At 51.7% G+C, this 21,079-nt stretch overlaps 1 protein-coding gene across 2 annotated transcripts in view; it reads left to right on the top strand.

Annotated features, from left to right (window-relative positions):
• The window catches only part of LOC116940251 (retinol dehydrogenase 13-like), a 38,446-nt gene extending 17,748 nt beyond the window's left edge, over positions 1-20,698 (top strand). Inside the window, exons 1-7 of one of the 2 annotated variants that reach the window (XM_032949769.2) lie at positions 466-737; positions 10,600-10,740; positions 11,415-11,606; positions 12,307-12,468; positions 15,243-15,359; positions 16,415-16,622; positions 17,813-20,698. In XM_032949769.2, the coding sequence (XP_032805660.1) occupies positions 650-737; positions 10,600-10,740; positions 11,415-11,606; positions 12,307-12,468; positions 15,243-15,359; positions 16,415-16,622; positions 17,813-17,921 (1,017 nt within the window). In that variant the 5' untranslated portion in view covers positions 466-649 and the 3' untranslated portion in view covers positions 17,922-20,698. Of the gene's footprint in view, positions 1-465; positions 738-10,599; positions 10,741-11,414; positions 11,607-12,306; positions 12,469-15,242; positions 15,360-16,414; positions 16,623-17,812 lie in introns of those variants that run through there. The other variant, XM_032949778.2, reaches the window with a different exon arrangement.
• Positions 20,699-21,079: the final 381 nt, after the last annotated feature.

Here is a 21,079-nt window from a genome sequence, read left to right as displayed (position 1 = left end):
ACGAAGACTTTGCTGTTTTTTTCCTGGATTTTTCTGTTGCGCGTAGTCACTTTAAGATGTTTCTTGTTCATGTTTTTGTTTGTTGCGGTTGCACCCGATTCAAGAGCCGCACAACTCACAAGGCTATACCAAATAAATGATACTGAACTGCAAACTGAACGAAGTTCCGACATGCCAGGCGAGGGAGTCACCGTCTCGCCACCGCGTACTGCACAGTGCACCGCGTGTGTTCCACGTGGTGGACCCACCGCTCCGGCACTGCCAACGCAGTGGGCTCAGCGTATCTACCAAAAAATATATAATAACGAAGCACCACCACCACCTTTTAATTTGTCCTCGGCGGCGAGAGGCAGTGGTGGTGGGGTGGCTGGTGGGGTGGTGGTCATTTCGCGTCCGCTAGGCAGCGCTCTCGCCAACGTGACACGCTCCAACCCGGGCGAGCAGGAGGACGAGGAGGGAGGGAGGGAGGAAGGAAGGGGAGGAGGAAAAGGCGTCCAATGCGCTCGGTGTGCGTGCAGACGTTTACCCACGCTTAGCCCAACCTTCTGGCCCTACACCACCTGCACCACTCCTCCCCCACGCGCGCGTTCGCCCTCAAGTATCCGAGACGGTGCCCAGAGAGAGAGGCAGACGGACAGAAAAGGGAAAGATGATCGAGGTGACGTCCTTCACGATGGACGAACTCAAGAGGGTCTTCAACGACCACTACGCGCCTATCGCGGTGCTCACCACCGCCGGTAAGATGGGGGGGGGGGGTAGTAACGACATCGATGTTTTATCGCGTTTATGTTCACACGCGTACAGTCTTTCCATGTGTTCATATTACTTATTTATCCTTGTGAGGACGGCGGGAGAGGAACGGGGGGGAGACTGCGCCAAAGGAAAGTGGTCGCGTTGAAGATGAAAGCGATGGGGGTGCGAGTCGCGTCGTCAGGCAGTGTCCTGAGTCGCTTGCCTGCACCGCCTTTACATTGACAGGCCGTGTGGGTGATGAGGTGTGGGTGATGAGGTGTGGGTGATGATGTGTGGGTGATGAGGTGTGGGTGATGATGCGTGGGTGATGAGGTGTGGGTGATGAGGTGTGGGTGATGATGTGTGGGTGATGAGGTGTGGGTGATGATGCGTGGGTGATGAGGTGTGGGTGATGAGGTGTGGATGATGAGGTGTGGGTGATGATGCGTGGGTGATGAGGTGTGGGTGATGATGTGTGGGTGATGAGGTGTGGGTGCGGGGGGCGGTGGCCCAGTGGGTCGGCGCACTGCGCTCACGAGCCTGGCGACCCGAGTTCGATTCCCGCTCCACGGCCAATAACACAGCGACTGTTATCTTGCACCGGTCCTGGGGGACCCTCACTTAGGTCGACTCAGCCTCAAATGAGTAGCTGGTGCGGTGTGTGTAAACATCGCCACTGTGTGGGGACAAAGGCGGCCGGGCGTGGTACTGTACACCCCACACCCCCTCGTGTGCCGTGCCGGCCTTCATAGGCGCTACTCGCTAACAGCACTTGCCCCTACAGTCTGTCAAGGCTATACCGGGGATCTTTGTCATTGTGGTCACCGAACTGCTGAGTTCTCCATGATCTTACGAAACAATATTCATATCCGTGCCCCTACAGTCTGTAAAGGTTACACGGGGGATCTTTGTCTTTGTATGTGGGGAGCGGTGGCGCAGTGGGTTAGCGCACTGCGCTTACGATTTCCCGCTCACGACCAATGACAGCGACGAATATCAGAACCAGTTCCGTGCCTCCCCTAGGTCGACTCAGCCTTACATGAGCACCCGGTGCGCTGCGTAAACATCGGCACCGGTGGGAGGGGTGAGAAGGCCACCTCGTGTGCCGTGCCGGCCTTCAACGAGGTGCTCCTCGCCAACGGCACTTGCCCCGACGGTCTGTCAAAGGCTACCGGGGGGGGACCTTTGGCTCTTTGTGTGACGCGCTGTGCCTCTAAGGATCTAGTGGCTTGCAGCTGTAATGGCATTATGCGTGGCTGTGTGCTGCAGCGGGACTTCCAGCTGCGTTATTGACCTGCAACCAGCAGTGGCATCTGTGCACGCGGGTTGCAGCTGCAGCTGTTTCACGGTTACCGCTGTAGCGAGACGCGCTGTTGTGCGGGCTGCAGGCTCGCGACTTCGCGTTTGGCGGACAATGGTGCTGTTAGTTCCTCGGGCTGCAGGGAATCTGCCTCGTTAGCTGCAAGGTGCACAGTGCCACACGCTTGCGAGCGAAGGCTATGGAGTTGTAAGGTCCCGTGGGTTACAGTTGCAGTTGCCAGCTATTGTGTTGGTGGCAGCAACAGCAGCAGCAGCAGCTGTGGTGTTGACACTCGACACTGCAGCAGCGGTCCTCCAACCTTTTTGGCACCAAGGACCGGTTTCGTGGAAGACAATTTTTTTTCACGGACCGGGGGGGGGGGGAGGGGGGTTCATCATTGGGTCTTTCCCCCTTTTCAAGGAAGCTCTCCAGTGACCTTTGTTGTTTTGTTTTACTCATTGTGGCTACTAGGGGGTTAGAGCTTGTGGGCTTTATACCAACACTGTGACTGAGTGCGCAGTGCGGGAAAGAGGCGCGGACGGAAGTGGTAAATAATAAAATAATGTGGACGGGCCACGTGCGGACTCACCGCTCTCACCTCCTGCTGCTGTGTGGCCCGGTTCTTAACAGGCCACGGACCGGGGCTTGGGGACCCCTGATCTATACAGCACCGCTGCGTTACAGCGGTAACCGGATCACAGGAGCGGCGTTAATATAGCGCGGATTCGGATTTCAGAACACATTGGCATGCCTGGCATACATCATTAGACCTCCTTTGCCAGTGCCAAAATGTAATAATAGGGTCTTTCCACCTTTTTTCTGGCAACAAAACTGAAACCTTTTTACAAGGATTCATGTCTGCATTAACCACAATACCTGCAGTCAAAAGTCAAACAAAAAACATTATAATATATGCATTGTTCTTGAAACTGATTGGTGCACACCAAGGGACAGCTTTCTTTTGAGCCTCGACCCAATTGGTGCTCGACCACATGACGCCAAAAGGCGTCACACAGCTCAAAGACAATGCACTATCAAAGTAATGAGGGCTCGGGGTGAGCATCTACATCATTAGACCTCCTTTGCCAGTACCAAAATGTAAAAATATGGGTTTTTCCACCTTTTTTCTGGCAACAAAACTGAAACCTTTTTACAAGGATTCATGTCTGCATTAACCACAATACCTGCAGTCAAAATGCAAACAAAAAACATACTATGATAATATATGCATTGTCCTTGAAACTGGTCCACACCAAGGGACGGCTTTCTTTTGAGCCTCGACCCAATTGGTGCTCGACCATATTATGCCTGGCATAGTTTAACAAACCCGTTAACGTCGAGAGGTGTAGTAATTTGCGTTGTGTTGCATCGCATACAAGAGCCTACTGTGTTGTATATTTTTAAAGGGTTTGCTGTCTGGCTGGGCGCGCGCGGACAAGTCCGCGTTGGTGACGTCACAGCCCGTTTCCGCGTGACGTATTCGTGCGTGCCGACGTCACCCCTCTTCTCTCCCGGGCAGTGGTCGTAACAAATAAATAAATAAACAGACGCCTTGCCGTTTATCTCGGAAAGGCCTTGGAAGTCTCAAGGTCCCCTCCCCCGCTTGTTCAGAAGGAATCCTTCCACATTGGGGGATGATATCTGTCCAGTTCCACTGCCGAGTGTCTGTTTGGCTTGAACATGGGGGGGGGGGCACCGGAGGACTCCAGGCAAAACCGTGTCTCTCTCTCATCATCACGGTGGCTAGGAGATGTTAACTACCTCGCCTGGTATACAGGAGGTCGTTGGTTCTATCCCGGCCCTGACACCTGCTGCTGTATATTTGGAGTTTGGGTGTCTCTCATCATCATCACGATGGCTAGGAGATGTTAACTACCTCGCCTGGTATACAGGAGGTCGTGGGTTCGATCCTGACCCTGATGCCTGCTGCTGTATATTTGGAGTTTGCGTGTCTCTCTCTCATCATCATCACGGTGGCTAGGAGATGTTAACTACCTCGCCTGGTACACAGGAGGTCGTGGGTTCACCCCTGACACCTGCTCTACATTTGGAGTCTTTCTCTCTCCCCGCGGCCGCGTGGATTTTTCTCCCGGTCCTCTCGGTTTTCCCCTCCATATTTAGAAACATGCGTTTTGAGTATTTGGCTGCTATAAATTTCCACGTGATACTCCACTTTGGTGAGCTATCATTTGTGGCCAGGTCGTTTCTGAAAAATATCTATTTAGTTCAGTGGGCCTTACCTGGTAAAATTTTTAAAAAAGTTTAGTTTAAGTGAGAGGTCATCATCATTATTGTCATCTTCAGCCATTTTCAATGCACTGCTGGACAATGGCGGAGCCAGGATTTTCAGGTAGGTGGGGGCAACCACTCCAGCAATGAAAAATGATAGAGGAGTTGTTAGTAAGTAAAGACTTTTCCCTTGCTTTTTATTCGACGCGTGTGCGCCGAGGGCGCAGGCCATCGATCGAGGGTCGAATTCGAACCGCGTTGTGTGATCGGCATTGCGCTCGCTGAAGGTGTTGATGCCTTCAGGGAAGTCGTGGTCTGTATATGCAACTGCGCACAATTCTGAGTCACTTATAACTGCTTTGCCGTTACTTATTGCCAATTATGGACTCAGACTATTGTCCTATCATCTCATACAGTCCCTGCCACGTTATAATATGCTACACAGTGGCAGTGGGGGTCGCAAAATGCCGATGTATTACTAATATACCCCAATGATCCGATCGAAATTAGGGATTTCGATCGGATCATTGGGGGGGGGGGGGGGCACGTGCCACCCCACTGGCTCTGCCAGTGCTGCTGGATGAAGTCATCCCTGCACTGTTGTTTAAACTGCCAAACGTAAGCATTTAATGCAGCTGAACAAGTAAATGACCTTAGCCAATTTTTTTACTGACAGACGGATTAACATCCCAATAATTAGTGGTCCGTTCGTATGGATACGCGGGGGCGTACATCAGGGCACTTTGAACTGCTGGTTAGCATAAAGCGGGCTGTCACTTGCTTCATCCCTCCTGTGGCAAGGATTGGTGGATCACACAGATTTGTGAAATTCCCCAAATCCATTGCGCTGTCAGATGCGCGTGAAATGGCAGCACAGAAAAATGTATTAGTGAACCGATCCGGATGGACTTAGACAGCGTTGTCTCCTCGTGGGGAAACACCGATTTCCTGCCACGTGCCAAACACTCTTCAATGGAGTTGGCCAAACACACCCCAAGCATGATCTTCTTTGAAACACGGGGACTCCTCTACTTACGAACTTTCAGAGATACGAACAAACCTGTCCGTTTGTCTAGTTGACTGTTTGGACCGAGAGTCGTGAGTTCAACCGCCGCGCAATAGATGGCGGTGGTGGCATCTACATCTGCAGAACGTGAAGAACCAGTGGCATCTACATCTGCAGAACATGAAGAACCAGTGGCATCTACATCTGCAGAACATGAATAACCAGTGGCATCTACATCTGTAGAACATAAATAACACGTGGCATCTACATCTTCAGGAGATTATACAACTTTTAAAGCCATTCCCGATGTTTAGTGTACATGCCGTACAACACGTTTGGGATCGACGTACGAACAGACCTCTGGAGCCTAACTCGTTCGCAAGTAGAGGAATTCCTGTAGTCTTGAGACTCAGCGAGGCTTCTCTGGGTAAATAAAACGACATTAGAATGTTTGGGAATATAATTTATTCTGCACGCGGAATGAAACCTGAATAAATGAAACCACAAATATGCGGCTGTCACTCGCGCAAGCAATTACCCACCTTTAGGCCAACAAAACCCACTTGCTGTGCGGCTTTCTTGATGCCCAGACAGGGGGACGTGTCTCACGCGCGTGTGGTTTCTACACAACTCTCTACGTGCAACTAAAGCACACTCGCACACAACGACCGGTGGTAGTCGACCGACGAGCTGGGAGAAGCTTACCATGTGGGCGTTGTCGCGGTAAAAACAAAATAAGCAGTATTTTAAAAATACTTTTTTAAAACACGCTTTATTGAAATGTTCCGTACTAGTAATGGAAGAACTCCACACTCCAGGAAGTGGCCCCGAAGCTTGCCATAACGCAAGGGACCGTGGTGATGTACAGCCAACGTGAGTTGAGCGTGGACAATTAGACCCAAGCCGAAACATAACGTTTAAAAAAAACAATGTTTTTGAAAATATTTATTTTTTATTTTTAATGATATAATATAGTATTGTCATCAGTATGACATAAGTATACCAAGTTTGCAGTCGATTCCACATTGGGAAGTGGGTAAAATTTGAGTTACAAGATTTGAGGATACATTAGACAGAGTGAGTCAATAAAAAAACGTGTAAATAAAAAAACAGCCAACGTCTGTGTGGTGTCCTCCGAATCACCGGTCAGCACGGTCGGCTACGTACGGTGCGAAAGGAGTTCAACATACATCCACTCAACTTTTTGAGTGTATGTGGTAACACGCACTTACGTTTGCAATGTATTTTTTTTTAGATTCGCATGTTTTTATGTCCCTGTTCAACTGAAGTATCGAGCTTACTTGCACCTGTAACTTTTTTTTTGTGGCGCCTCCTGCTCTCGTATTTGCGCTGTTTTTGGTTTCGATTCGCATTGTGTTTAGTTTACGACCGTTAAATACCTCGATTGCTCGTTGTGCAATGCCCCTTGTGGACCCTGCTGTGACTCGTTTCTCTGCAATGTCGACGCTTTTTGTCTTTTGTTTTTGACGTGCTCAGGAACTACGGATCTCCCGTGGAAAATAGCCGGGCAGCTGGCTAAACGGGATCATCCGTGATTTGAAGCTTTCGTGACTGCAGGAATCCATACTCTTTGGTTCTTTCGGTAAAGTCACGTAGGTAGAAAAATAAAATAAAATGTAAAATAATGAATCACGACGTTTCGATCGCAACATAAGCGGTCGTCCTCAGGCAGAAAAAATAATCCAGCAGTGAAACTGCTGAACCAGCGAGAGAGCTGTTACAACAACAAGAGGTTATTTATGTGGCGAAGGGCAACTCTAAACTCAAATGTTTGAATACAGAAACATTGTTATTATGTGAATGATAATATTTCATTCGGGGGGGGGGGGGGGCATGTGCTTCCAATTATGAACATACAAAACAGTTTCCTAATCCGACGAGTGAGACAGTGCCATCTCTAATCCTATCTACAGCCTTGACCCAGTCAGTGCTCGAAATTCCACATTCCTAAATTCTGGACGAGCATCCAAAACGATGGCCAATGGTGACCTCATGCATACAAAGTGGCAACTCTACGCCAACAATTGCCTCGTACTAAAATATATCACGGTGACAGTATTACGGGGGCCGTCATCGCTGTAGGTTTACGGATTATGGGTTTAACTCCACGTCAGTGGGGGTGAAGGTGAGTCGAGTGGCGGAGGGTGGTAGAAGTGGAGGGGGGCTAGTGATAATCATCTCTCTCCTTTGCTCAAAATAGGAGCAAGGACAGGCATCGACCGGATTAAACTCTGTAATCTGGGGTTAGACACACGGCATCCGCCCTGCACTTGCACAACGGGGATGGCGCCTTGATCTTGACCTCATTTAGATGTTGGGTGGCGATAGAGGCGAGTAAGATTCACAATATCACCAGTCGAGCAGGCTGTGCCACTGAGTGGAAAACTAAAACCAAACTTTGTATTTTACCAGGTGAGGCCCACTGAGCCTTATGCCTCTCTTTCGGAAGCGACCTGGTTATCACAAATGATTGCTCAACGAAGTGGCTTATCATCATGTGGAAATGTATAGCATATTCTTGGGTCTTTCGGTAAAGTCACGTAGATAGGTTCAAAGAAAACAAAATTAACAAAAACTACGACGCTTCGATCACAACGCAAGCAATCGTCATCAAGCGATCAAAACGTCGCAGTTTTTGTTATTTTCTTTTAACCTATCTACGTGACTTTACCGAAAGACCCAGGAATATTCATTCCTGCAGTCGCGAAAGCTTTAAGTCAAGATTTAAATGTATAGCAGTAGCCATATACTCAAAACGTGCGTTTTCTAAATGTGGAGGGAAAAACCAGAGGACCCGGAGAAAAATCCACGCGAGAGAGACACGCAAACTCCAAATATACAGCAGCAGACGTCAGGGTCGGGATCGAACCCACGACCTCCTGCATACCAGGTGAGGTAGTTAACATCTCCTAGCCACCGTGATGATGATGAGAGAGACACGCAAACTCCAAATCTACAGCAGGCGTCAGGGTCGGGATGGAACCCACGACCTCCTGCATGTCAGGCGAGGTAGTTCAGAACCCGTTGCCAATCCACTGCTGGACGAAGATGTCTGCAAACGAATGTCATTCAGAGGAGGTTGTTGGGTCGTACCTAATCACACAGTGTGGCCTGGTGAAGGGCAGGGGCGTCCAGAACCACTTTGACAGCACGAGGCACTGACATTAGCTAGCCGCGGCCGGGACTTGAACTCATGTTGGTGGGTTCATAATAGCGCAGTGCCCCGATCACCGTGACATCGCCGCCACCCCGTGCAGAAATAGTACAAAACATTCCTTCCAGTGGTGTCTTTTAAACAAAACACCGCAGCTTAATCCGGACGGACTGGCTTTATAATGCACGCCCTGCATTGCGCTGTACTGTAGTGGTAATCACAACATTACAACTGTTTGTATGCATGTATGTTGAACTACTTCGGCACCGTGCGAAGCCACACGTGCTAATCGGAGGTGCAAGTGATGGTGCCCTTGTTTTGCCATGTTAAGTTTTCAGTGTGGCGGTATCAACACCGTTGAAATCCAGAGTTCAAATCATCTGGGGTTCAGGCGGCTGTCATTGTTAAGCTGGTTTCTCATGTAGTGTGAATTGATGGTCTCAGCCCCGTCACTAATGACTACACACACACACGCGCGCGCATCATTAACGGGTGAAAAAAAAACCGATCACGATAACTTTGGTTATGCACTCAATTTTGGCAACATGAGAGACGGTCCAATACCTGTCTCGGTCCTGTCAGACTACGGGCATCGTTGCTCTGGGAAAGTGCTGCCCCCTGGTGTAAGCAAGGCGTCGCACCCGAAGTCGTTTCAGAAGGTTCTGCGCTATCTCTTTGCAAGTGCAGTGGGCTCGAATGAGGCGCACACAACTTCTTGGGAGGCAACACTATTAAATTTCGATTTAAAGCTTTCGTGACTGCAATGATTCATCTTCTTTGGTTCTTTCGGTAAAGTCACGTAGAATGAGAATAAAATAATAAATTGAGAATATTATTGTGTTATTTTATTTTATCAATTTATTATTTTATTCTCATTCTACGTGACTTTACCGAAAGAACCAAAGAAGAGGCAACACTATTCATCACGGAACACAACAGGTAACTGACTCTTAACGCTGCACGTAGGGTGGCGACACCACTGGCCTAGGCTCGCTAACACACCACTGTTTACTGACGCTCGGACATAACTAGCGTGGCCCAGCCAGGTAGGCCACGCTGACTTTGAGGCTTGTTGCTCTTCACGAGGCGTCTATCATCCCGGACCCGAGCAGCCTCGAGCCCGGTGCCACACCCCGGCCACGCCTGCCTTCGAGAACTCTCGAGAAGGCTCTCCTCCTCCTGTCCACGTGGCCCCTAAGGTGCCCCTGGCCCCCACCTTGATCCGGTCACGTGTCCAGCCGGGTTAACTCAGAGTACCATGGCCTGACACAACCCCCGGGGCACTCATCGACGGCCTCCAGATCCGCTGAACAGTCCGTGACGTCATTCCCGCACCCAGAAGGGGTGACGTCATGTGTGTGTGTGTGGCCCCGCGTGGTAATGACGTTCCCCCGCATTGTGACGTCCCACGTGTGCGCGTATGTGTCCACCTGGTAGTGAGGCTACTGGTCACTACACAAGGACCGTTCTATACTAGGATGCCCACAGTACGATTGAATTCACATCGGGGGAAAGATCAAACATATATAAAATGTATTTGTAAAACAACTGATTGCTCAGAACAATGAGTGGGCTCGGACAGGACGCATCGCAAGAAGGGATGACCGGTAGTGGAGCCTAGCGGCGGAATCGCAGCCAACGTAGAGAACCCGCCCGAGATAGCCACATCCACCGTGCAGATGGAGAAAAATAGCGGGCGGATCATTGCCTCGCGAGACTGTGAGAGATGGCGATGGCTCGGGGAAACCTTCATCCATAAGCGGATAGATCACGGCTGATGATGAATGCCGGGAAACCGTTTTTCTGTCACCTCCAAAGATCCCCCTTATAGCCTCAACGCGCTGCTGCGGCTAGTACTGTTAGCAAGCACAAATAAACGCACACACTGACATAACAGGGCAACTACGGTGGCAAGATGTTAACTGCCTCGCCCGGTATGCAGGAGGTCGTGGGTTCGATCTGACAAAGAGCTATACAGCTCAGTGGGCTTTACCTGTTACATTTTTTTTTAAAGCGTTCAATAATACGTAGGGAAAGAGTACAGCAGCGTCACTTCAGGAACATCGGCACCGTGCACTGCCCGCACGCCGCGCGTTCCGCCCGAGGTGTTTAATCCAAGCGCTCCACTGTGCTACGGGATTCGTGTCGCAAGCGCAGGAATGGGATTGGTGCTGCTGCGGCGCTGGCTGTCCGGCGGCGTTTGCCGCAGCCTCGCCCGCATGGACGGCAAGACGGTGGTGATCACGGGCGCCAACACCGGCATCGGCAAGGAGACCGCTGTGGACCTCGCGCGCCGAGGTTAGCGGCAGCACACGCGAAACACGAACACACAAAATTATCAACATTTATGACGTGAAGCAACGATTATAGAATTCAATCGTGGACACCCCCCCCCCCCCCGCATAGAGGCAACTGATTGAATCGCTCGAGGGATCAGTCGTTAAGCGTCAATTGGTCACCTAAGCACGTTACACCCTAGAGTGTCGATTTAGGAGGCATCTAAACCACGACACCTTGAGCCATGGTACACAATGGGGTCGGGGGGAGGGGCATGCAATGGGCCGGGGTCACGACCGCTGGCGGGATTAGGAAGCAGAGGACACCAGACAAAGGCAGCGGACAGAAGAGGCCATGAGCCTGGACTTAAAGCGTGGTGGAGGGGGGTGGGGGGATCAGCAGGGGTGGGGGGGGATCAGCAGGGGGGGTGGGACCCAAGGTGGGGGGGACCCCAGTCCAGTAACAGCAGCAGAGCAGGACCCCCCTCCAGCGGGGAACGCCCTTCACCAAGAAGCGTGCAAGCTCAGTGAGCCTTCCGCCGGGCACACTCGGCAATAGACCGCTCCAATTTGAGTGCACAACCGCAGGGGGTGGCTTTTTTTTTTTACGTAAACCAAACGACGATATAGGGTACGAGCGCGACGATGAAACATCGCGACGACGAACTTCCGAGCGAAGCCGCCCGTGCCGGTCAGGTGCGCGGGTGGTGCTTGCGTGCAGGGACGAGGGCAAGGCGCGGGAGGCCGCCGACGAGGTGCGCCGCCGGAGCGGCAACACCGACGTCGTGGTCGAGCGCCTGGACCTGGCCTCGCTGGCGTCCGTGCGCGAGTTCTCGCGGCGCCTGCACGACACCGAGAAGCGGCTCGACGTTCTCGTGAACAACGCCGGTGCGTGCGCCGGCGGTGTTCCCCCGCTCCCCCCTCCCCCCGCCGCTCCCCCCCGCCGCTCCCCCCCCCCCGCTCCCCCCCCCCCCGCTCCGCGACGCCACTACGACGGACGGATTTCCAACTCTGCGGCGCAAAAACCGATAACGCGCGGCGATTTTTTTTTTTTATCGAATGCAAATTGCCGTGAGCTGAGCTCGGTGTCGCCCGAAAGCCAGGCCTGGAAGAGGTGGGGACAGTAAGAGGTCTGGCGCCTTTAATGCTGCTGTGAGTGCGCAGTGAGTGGGATGGCGATGGCGGTCGCGTTCTCAACGACCGGGGGGCTGCCATGGAGAAACGACGCCTGACAGTGCCAGTGCCGGTCGTTGGTGTAGAGAGGAGGAGGAGGAGGACGTCGCGAGTTGCACTGTAGCCTGGTGCGGCATGTAAATATCAGCAGTGGGGAGACAAAGGCGGCCGGGCGCGGTGCTATCTACACCCAGGGCCGTCCAAAGGAGGGGTGCGTGGCCCGGGATAAATCACGCAGTGGTGGCCCCAGGGTGGTCGCCCCGATTCGCCATACCCCAGGGGAATGACTCCGGCCACACCACCCCCATTACGCAACATTCCGGGGGTTAAAGAACGCTCGCCGACAGCCCAAAACGATGGACGGGGCTACAGGGGGGGTACCTTTGGCAATCACCTTTGGCTGTGCATTTGGCAGGGTTGATGCGGTGCCCCAAGTGGAAGACCGAGGATGGCTTTGAGATGCAGTTTGGCGTCAACCACCTGGGCCACTTCCTACTCACGAACCTGGTGCTCGACATGCTCAAGAAGTCCGCCCCGAGCCGCGTCATCAACGTCTCGAGCCTCGCCCACAGGCGTGGTGGGCGACATTGCACGCCCAGCCTCAGCGCACAAACCGTTTACAGGATTACAATCTTCAAAACGACATTTTTTTTTCGTCTTCTTTCCCAACTCCGCCACGCACCCCCCGCCCCCCGCTCTGTTACGGTCGCCTGACCGGCGTCGTGTGACGAGGCGAAGAATCCATGGGGAGGTTTGTTTTTGGGGGGGGCGGGATTAGATGGCGTAGATATATAAATGTTGTGTCGTTAAAACCCACCACCACCCGACACAGCCAACTAGTGAGGGTTGTCACGTCAGCAGAACGTGGCCAATTCGTCACTAGTACAGCACTCGTGTATAGTGTAGTGTGTAGTGTAGTGTGTAGTAGTGTATAGTGTATAATGTAGTGTATAGTGTAGTGTATAGTGTAGTGTGTAGTAGTGTATAGTAGTGTATAGTGTAGTGTATAGTAGTGTATAGTGTAGTGTAAGGTAGTGGTGTATAGTAGTGGAGTGTATAGTAGTGTATAGTGTAGTGTATAGTAGTGTAGTGTATAATAGTATAGTGTACAGTAGTGTAATGTATAGTAGTCTAGTGTATATGTATTGTATAGTAGTGTGGTGTGTAGTGTATAGTAGTGTAGTTGATATTGTAGTGTATAATGTAGTGTTGTGTAGTGTATAGTGTTTAAGTGTATAGTGTAGTGTATAGTGTGTAGTGTATAGTGTAGTATACTAGTACAGCACACCGGTTGTGTGTTGGAGAGCCGAGCCACAACGTTTGTTTACGTGACAACCCTGGTGGTAGGCTTGACGACACAATAATATATTTACGCGATCTAACCTTCCAAAAAAAACACCTCTTATGGATGACATCGGTCGCGAAGGCCGCCGTGTTAAACTGAATCCATGAGGAAATCTCCCAGAGTCGTGCATCCTGTGCGTCAGAGGACAGCCGCAGTGGAGGGTTTTTCTGACCGTTACTTTACCCCCCAAAATATCCTCCGTCGTAACTTAAAAATGTTTGATCTATTTCTATATAATTTGCAGAATAAGGGTTGCACTTTTCCCAATGAACACTCTTCTAGGAGGATGTTTTCCCCATTCTTATACGTTCACGTGTACACTTCTGGTGGCCCATGCAAGTGGATTGAGTCCACTAAAATCACTGTTATATACAGGGGCGGAGTCACAGGGGCGGAGCCACAGGGGCGGTTGGGGGGGCTCAGCCCCCCCTGAAAATTTTGGAAAGTCGATAATCGGGATAACCGGATATCCGGCTGCTGCAAAATGCTGCAGGCTGCCACCTTGTGCTGCCCTTCAGGCTGCCACCTTGTGCTGCCCTGCAGGCTGCCACCTTGTGTGCTGCCCTGCAGGCTGCCACCTTGTGCTGCCCTTCAGGCTACCACCTTGTGCTGCCCTGCAGGCTGCCACCTTGTGTGCTGCCCTTCAGGCTGCCACCTTGTGCTGCCCTGCAGGCTGCCACCTTGTGTGCTGCCCTGCAGGCTGCCACCTTGTGCTGCCCTTCAGGCTACCACCTTGTGCTGCCCTGCAGGCTGTCACCTTGTGCTGCCCTGCAGGCTGCCACCTTCTGCTACCACCTTGTGTGCTGCCCTGCAGGCTGCCACCTTGTGTGCTGCGCTGCAGGCTGCCACCTTGTGTGCTGCCCTGCAGGCTGCTGCCCTGCAGGCTGCCACCTTGTGCTGCCCTGCAGGCTGCCACCTTGTGCTGCCCTGCAGGCTGCCACCTTGTGCTGCCACCTTGTGTGCTGCCCTGCAGGCTGCCACCTTGTGTGCTGCCCTGCAGGCTGCCACCTTGTGTGCTGCCCTGCAGGCTGCCACCTTGTGTGCTGCCCTGCAGGCTGCTGCCCTGCAGGCTGCCACCTTGTGCTGCCCTGCAGGCTGCCACCTCGTGCTGCCCTGCAGGCTGCCACCTCGTGCTGCCCTGCAGGCTGCCACCTTGTGCTGCCCTGCAGGCTGCCACGTTGTGCTGCCCTGCAGGCTGTCACCTTGTGCTGCCCTGCAGGCTGCCACCTTGTGCTGCCACCTTGTGCTGCCCTGCAGGCTGCCACCTTGTGCTGCCCTGCAGGCTGCCACCTTGTGTGCTACAATGCAGGCTGCCACCTTGTGTGCTGCTCTGCAGGCTGCCACCTTGTGTGCTGCCCTGCAGGCTGCCACCTTGTGTGCTACAATGCAGGCTGCCACCTTGTGTGCTACAATGCAGGCTGCCACCTTGTGTGCTGCTCTGCAGGCTGCCACCTTGTGTGCTGCCCTGCAGGCTACCACCTCGTGCTGCCCTGCAGGCTGCCACCTTGTGTGCTGCCCTGCAGGCTACCACCTCGTGCTGCCCTGCAGGCTGCCACCTTGTGTGCTGCCCTGCAGGCTGCTTGAGCGGCAGCCTTTCGAACTTATCGAACTTATTAGCCACGTCAGCGGCTCCGACCTATTAATAAACTCCGCGTTCAAGTCCAATAAAGTTTGTTTTATACATTTGTGGCGCCCATTGGAAAACATAAACACTGGATATCTCAGAATATTGAAGTCAGCCCCCCCCAAGTCAAAATCCTGGCTCCGCTCCTGGTGATATATAAATAAATGTAAAACTCATTAAGTCGCAACAATTCCTAAATAATCGCAGTAGGGCTGAATTGTTAGGCCCCTAATTGTTGCATGAATGTGTATGAATATGAAAGCATGTTATTTTATCTACTGAACATGTGTGAATAGGAGCTTTCAAAGCTCATCGGATTCGTCCAGTCGAAATAAAGATTCCGATTTTACTTACCTGTTTATGTTTTTTTGGTTGACAAAAGGCAAAATCCATTTTGACGACATCAACTTGGACCAGGACTACAACCCTGGCACGAGCTACAACCAGAGCAAGCTGGCCAACGTGCTGTTCACCAGGGAGCTTGCACGCAGACTGCAGGGTCTGTATACCAGCAAAGTGCACGCAGCACCTACCCACACCTTGACTCACTCAAACACACGCACGTGCACACGCACACAGCAACAGCAGCAGCCGCCGTTCATCACTAAGTGGCGGTGACGTCACCACAGCGCCTGTGCCAGGCTCAGTGCACTTTGAGGCTGAGGGAAGTGTCGAAGGCTCTGTGGAATCATCAGGTCACGGGACATGCCCAGGTGCCATGGATTGACTTATATGTCTGGCAGAGGCGCACCACCTGTGCTCCCTACTGTGCCAACTTGATACATTTTAGCTGCCCGGTGCTCTGCTGGTGTTGGGAAGGCGACTGTCTCCAGCTGCCCAGTAGCTTCCTTTCACGAGCCTTCTACATTGAGGCCGATCTTGACATCGCCTGTGCTAGTCATCGGCACACACGCACGCAAAGTTCCTACAGAGGAAAGCAAAACAGAACAGGACGTTTCTCCTGCTACCCTTTGACAATCTTGGATAACTTGCTTTAGTTTGACTTTTGGAACCTTCATTTGTTACACTGAATATAAAGAATTCTAAATGCGGTCTGTCACTTGGGAAACCCGCATTTTTTGAATGCGATGTTTGTCAAGGTATTTCTTGTTTTCTTAAAAATAATGCCAATTGTGTAATCGTCAGCAGTAGATTTCGACTAATGGTGGACACAACTGTAAGAATGAAACAGAAGCAGAAACAATACCGACGAAACAGCTAAATGAGGCAAAAAACATCGTCTTGAATCGTGTCAACTCACTGAGTCGCTGGCTAGGATGAAATATTACAAAGCTACCACCCAGCCTTAGTGTGGCCTTCATCCAGCAAGATAGATCACGGCTGACTGATAATGATGGGAATGATGCATAAGATTGGCTTAACCTGGTCTCACTTAGGATTCCTTTTTCCCGGGGAGGTGCGGGCACCCCCGACAGGAAAACCAGACGGTGACAACGATGACGATGATGACCAGGCGGCGATGACAACGATGACGATCATGACGACGACGCCGACGAGGAACCCCGCGTTGCGTGCCCGCGTGGTCGTGCTCAGGCACGGGCGTGACGGTGAACTCGCTGCACCCGGGCGTGGTGAAAACCGAGGTGGCGCGCCACGTGTTGGCCGGCGTGGCGGCGTGGAAGGCTGCGCTGCTGTACCCCATCATCCTGCTGCTCGTCAAGACGCCCCCGCAGGGCGCGCAGACCTCCATCTACTGCGCCGTGGCCGAGGAGCTCGAGAACGTCTCTGGCCTCTACTACAGGTGACGGCACCCACCCCGCGCCGCACCTCTCGCCCGACCGCTGAACATGGGTTCACCCTACCGTTGTCGCTCACGCAGCTGCCCTGCTCACCAGCAACGTTTGACCGTCACCCACGGCTTTACCTGCCCACCCACTCACCCGCTCGCTTATTCGCCCACTCACGCAGCTACCCGGCCGCCAACTCACCTACTCGTCCGCCCGCCCGCTCGCTCATATGCGCGTTGAGCCACCTTGCTTGTCCGGCTACTCACCTGCCCGCCCACGCTCACACGTTCACGCGCTCGCATGCGCAGCTGCTTGCCCACCCACCCATGCATCTGCTCACCTGCACTCGCCCACCTGCTCACCCACCCACCCCTCCACCCCCACTGGTCCCACTCACCATGCCTATTTTGGGGTGTGTTTTTTTTTCTTCTTCGTCCTGCCGCCATTCTTATTCTTACAGTTGCCATCGAGGTCATGTCGCAAGATAATTAAAGGGGCTGCTCCAAGCAATGGATGAAAACCGATCCCTACCTCCTCCCATTTCCCCTATGTATTCACGCCGTGTGTAGCCAACTGTGTTTCATCGGAGGTGCAGGGGTAAGCACAACAAACTAAACAGAAAAATCAGTTCTAAAGAAATGATTTTCCAACCTAGTTACAAAAATGCATAGCTCCAGTGGCCTTCTAATATCGGAAAGAAGAGCGTTCCAGACGGCCGCGGAAGCGCATCTGAAAGCGTGTGAGACGTGGTGACCGTCTTTATTCGACGGCTGGCCAAAAAACACTTTTTATTTTTTACACATTTGTTTTTTTATTGCTCTTTATCACAAGCGACCAGGCCACATTTGACAGCTCAACGGAAGTGGCTTATCACGTGGAAATGTATAGCAGGCAAATACTCTAAACGCACGTTGATTCTAAATGTGGAAGGAGAAAACCGGTGGAAAATTCCACGCGACCACGAGGAGATAACGTGCAAACTCCGAATATACAGGTGTCGGGGTCAGCATCGAACCCACAACCTCCTGCATACCAGGCAAGGTAGTTAACATCTCATAGCCACCGCAGTGCCCTGCTGCTACTGCGACCGCCAAGGAGGACGACCGGAGTTCGCGTGACGATCGGTGCACGCTCCTTGATGAGATGGGCGAGGTGTCGTGGTCCAGCTTGTGGTGAGCGCTTTTTCAATTCCGTTCCCCCACAGCGACTGCGCCCCCAAGGATGTGGCACCGCAGGGGAAGGACGACGACGCGGCGCGCCGCCTCTGGGAGCTCAGCGCCCGCATGGTCGGCCTGGAGACCGGAGGGAAGTGAGGTCGCCGTGGCGACGTCACCCCCGTGCCGCGCGGCACCGCCCTCGCCGATCAGCAGCGCGCTTGCCAAAAACGACGCCGCCGTTGCCGTGTGAGCGGCGCGCCGCTCTTGCCGTGCGGCAGGGCGCTCGCCAGACGGCAGCGTGGTTGCTGCGTGCCGTTTCTCGCGACGCCACCCTCACCGAATCGATGGATGGGCCGGGTGGGCGCTTGCTCAGCAGGGGCGATGCCGTTGTTTGGAAAACGCGCCGTCGGTGGGAAAGCGCGGTGACTGCCGGTACCTGCACCTTGCTGCTTGGCACCCGCACCCCGTGACATGGCAAATTCTTGAGCCACAGCAGATGATCCCCGATTATCGATTTAAAGCGAGTTTTACACGCACAATGCAGGCATTGAACTGCCCGTGCAATTAAACAAAAAAAAAATCCATGCTCTGCGATTGGTTCGCATCAAATACTCATCCACTAGAGGCGCTAAATTTACCACAATGTACAAAGAGAAAAAAATCGGAATCTTCAAACTAATCGCGAGCTCAAATTGTGACGATCGATCAAAACGCAAGCGAAGCCCTCACAAACCCGCACACAGTGAAGCACCCGTAGGGTCCAACGGCCCTCGTGGTCAACACAGCGTGGCTTGACCTTCATCCAGCAGTGCATGGACAAAGGGATGTACACGTGTACACGCTTTAGAATTCGCAGCATATTTTACATCGGCAGTAGCCAGATTTAGTCACGTGGTCTGCAGTGCAATACCGCCCCCCCCCGTCCCTTAACCCACGATCTCACGGGGCCACTAGACAACCTCACGTCACGTGCACTCTGCCACTAGCAAACCGCACTGAAATCTTCCTCCGTCCGCCACCACTGTATGTGTATAAATCTTTTTGCGATGCGCTAGGATTTGCTTGAAAATCAGCATCATAACCAGCATGTCAGAATCGTTATTTTTTCATAATCAGAACCTTTATTTATCCTTTGGAGGAATCCGACGAGCTATGAAGGTATTTTTTTTCGAGAGATGCCCAGTAGGCGCGGGTCAGCAAGTCACAACAATGAGCGAGAGACCGAACCACGAGTCTCCGCCAACGCTGCTGTTGCAGCGGCGACTGTTGCCGTTGCTACTTTCACACGGCTGGAATCGAGAGGCTTGCAGTTCGCTAATGTTGAAGAAAATGCGTTTAAGGTCTGTCCGAGATATGCTAATACTCAAAAGCGCAGTGTCGCATTGCGGGCTCTTAAAATATTGAGGAGGGGTTTGTTTTTCCTTCTTCCACCGAATTCGAAAAAGAATGGCTCTTCTTGTTATCTTGGTTTGCCGAGCCGCCTGGTGTAGCGGGCCGTGGAGTGACAAGCAACGAGCCAGGCATTGTGAAGAACACGTGCCGCACGAAGTATACAGGACGCTGCTAGCAGCCGTTGCCTGCGTGCAGTTTCAACGACGCCAAGCAGGCGAGCGCTACGCGCGTTCAGGTTTATTTCGTCTTCACACACCGTTTGTTGCGTGGGGGAAAAACTCCCAATGCATATGCTTGAATCAAGCGCGAGAAGCTCCAGCAATCACGCGTTAACGCTAGGGTGCAGTGTTGGTCCACGAGACGGCGGCGCGACTGTGTATTGTCCGTGGACTTTAACAAGACATTGCTATATTAACGTAGCCGACGACCCGTACGGTTTACCCCGTATTCTTATACAGGGAAAATTAGTTTTCAGGCCCATGCGGCGTACAGCCGTTTCAATACAAAAAAAATCATAATGAATGTCTATTTGTGTTTCTCCCTTGTGATGGGACTTTGTATGATGAACATTGAGATTTATAAGGGCACGGGATGAGCAATAAGGTCTGAATTCATCTTCTTGGTTCTTTCGGTAAATACTCTTTGGTTCTATTCGGTAAAGTCACGTAGGTAAAAAATAAAACAACAAAAATCGGTAAAGTCCCGTAGAATGGAAATAAAATAATAAAAATAAAACATAAAATAGAATTCTCACGACGTTTCGGCCACAACACAAGTGGCCTTCTTCAGGTGAAGAAACAGGTCTGTCCAGAAGACAGAGCTTTATTTTTATTATTTTATTTCCATTCTACGTGACTTTACCGAAAGAACCAAGAAGATGAATCCCTGCAGTCACGAAAGCTAAAATCGAAATGTAAGGTCTGAATTGGTCTGTAATAAGGTAGGCCACTGGTAAGGGGTTGACGGGTATGTAAGTCAACATTGCATTGGTTATAACACGAAGCAATGAAACCGGCACTGGCTGTGTGTTCATGCACGCGCGTGTGTGTCTGTGTTAAAGTCAGTGGAGTAGCATGGTTGAAACGGTGTCGAGTACAAATAATGTAAACAGGGCTCTGTATCCAATTTCCCTCGTACCCTTTTCCTTGGCCCATCGAGCCCGGTGAGTGCTTTGCAGTCGCACACCCGGTAGTTAAAACCACCGTGCTAAAGGTGCACATGCTGTGCGTTATGATCGTGGGATGGTGTCACTTCTAATCGTGCAAATAGAATTGGCTAAGACAGAAGGAGCGTTACTTGAAACATTGTGTTTTCAGTAATAGTTCTTAGTAATAATAACAATGTTGCAATTTTTATTCGAAGCTTTCGTGACTGCCGGAACCCATACTCCCTAGTTCTTTCGGTAAAGCCATGTAAGTAGAAAAATAATAAAATAAAGCACGACGTTTCGGTCGCATTACAAACATCCGACGAACTTTGTTCAATGCAATATTTTGTTTGCAGTAGTTGCTTGGTGCAATAAAATGCATTATTAAAATGTCTGCTCTGGTCGACATTTTTGTCAAGATGTTGTTATGAACAATACCACTGATACCACCACACATCACCATCGCTTCCTTCTGCGAGATCAGTGGTTATCAAGCTGGGGTGCACGCACCCCCTGGGTGGTGCGAGACATGGCCAGATTTCTTTAGAAGGTAAATCATCGAAACAAATTAAGCACGGACACGTAAATACAACGACTTAATCTTGATTTGAGGCTTTCGTGACTGCAGGGATCCATACTCTTTGGTTCTTTCGGTAAAGTCACGTAGGTATAAAATAAATCACGACGTTTCGGGGGCAACACAAGCGTCCGTCATCGGGTGGGAAAGCCGAAACGTGATTTATTTTATACCTACGTGACTTTACCGAAAGAACCA

The sequence above is a fragment of the Petromyzon marinus genome, chromosome 1, assembly GCF_048934315.1.
Source record: "Petromyzon marinus isolate PM22_M1 ecotype Great Lakes invasive population chromosome 1, UKy_Petmar_22M1.pri1.0, whole genome shotgun sequence".
In the NCBI taxonomy this organism is placed as follows: Eukaryota; Metazoa; Chordata; class Hyperoartia; order Petromyzontiformes; family Petromyzontidae; genus Petromyzon; species Petromyzon marinus.
The sequence above is the reverse complement of the archived record's forward strand: the minus strand, read 5'-3'. Positions and strand labels throughout refer to the sequence as shown.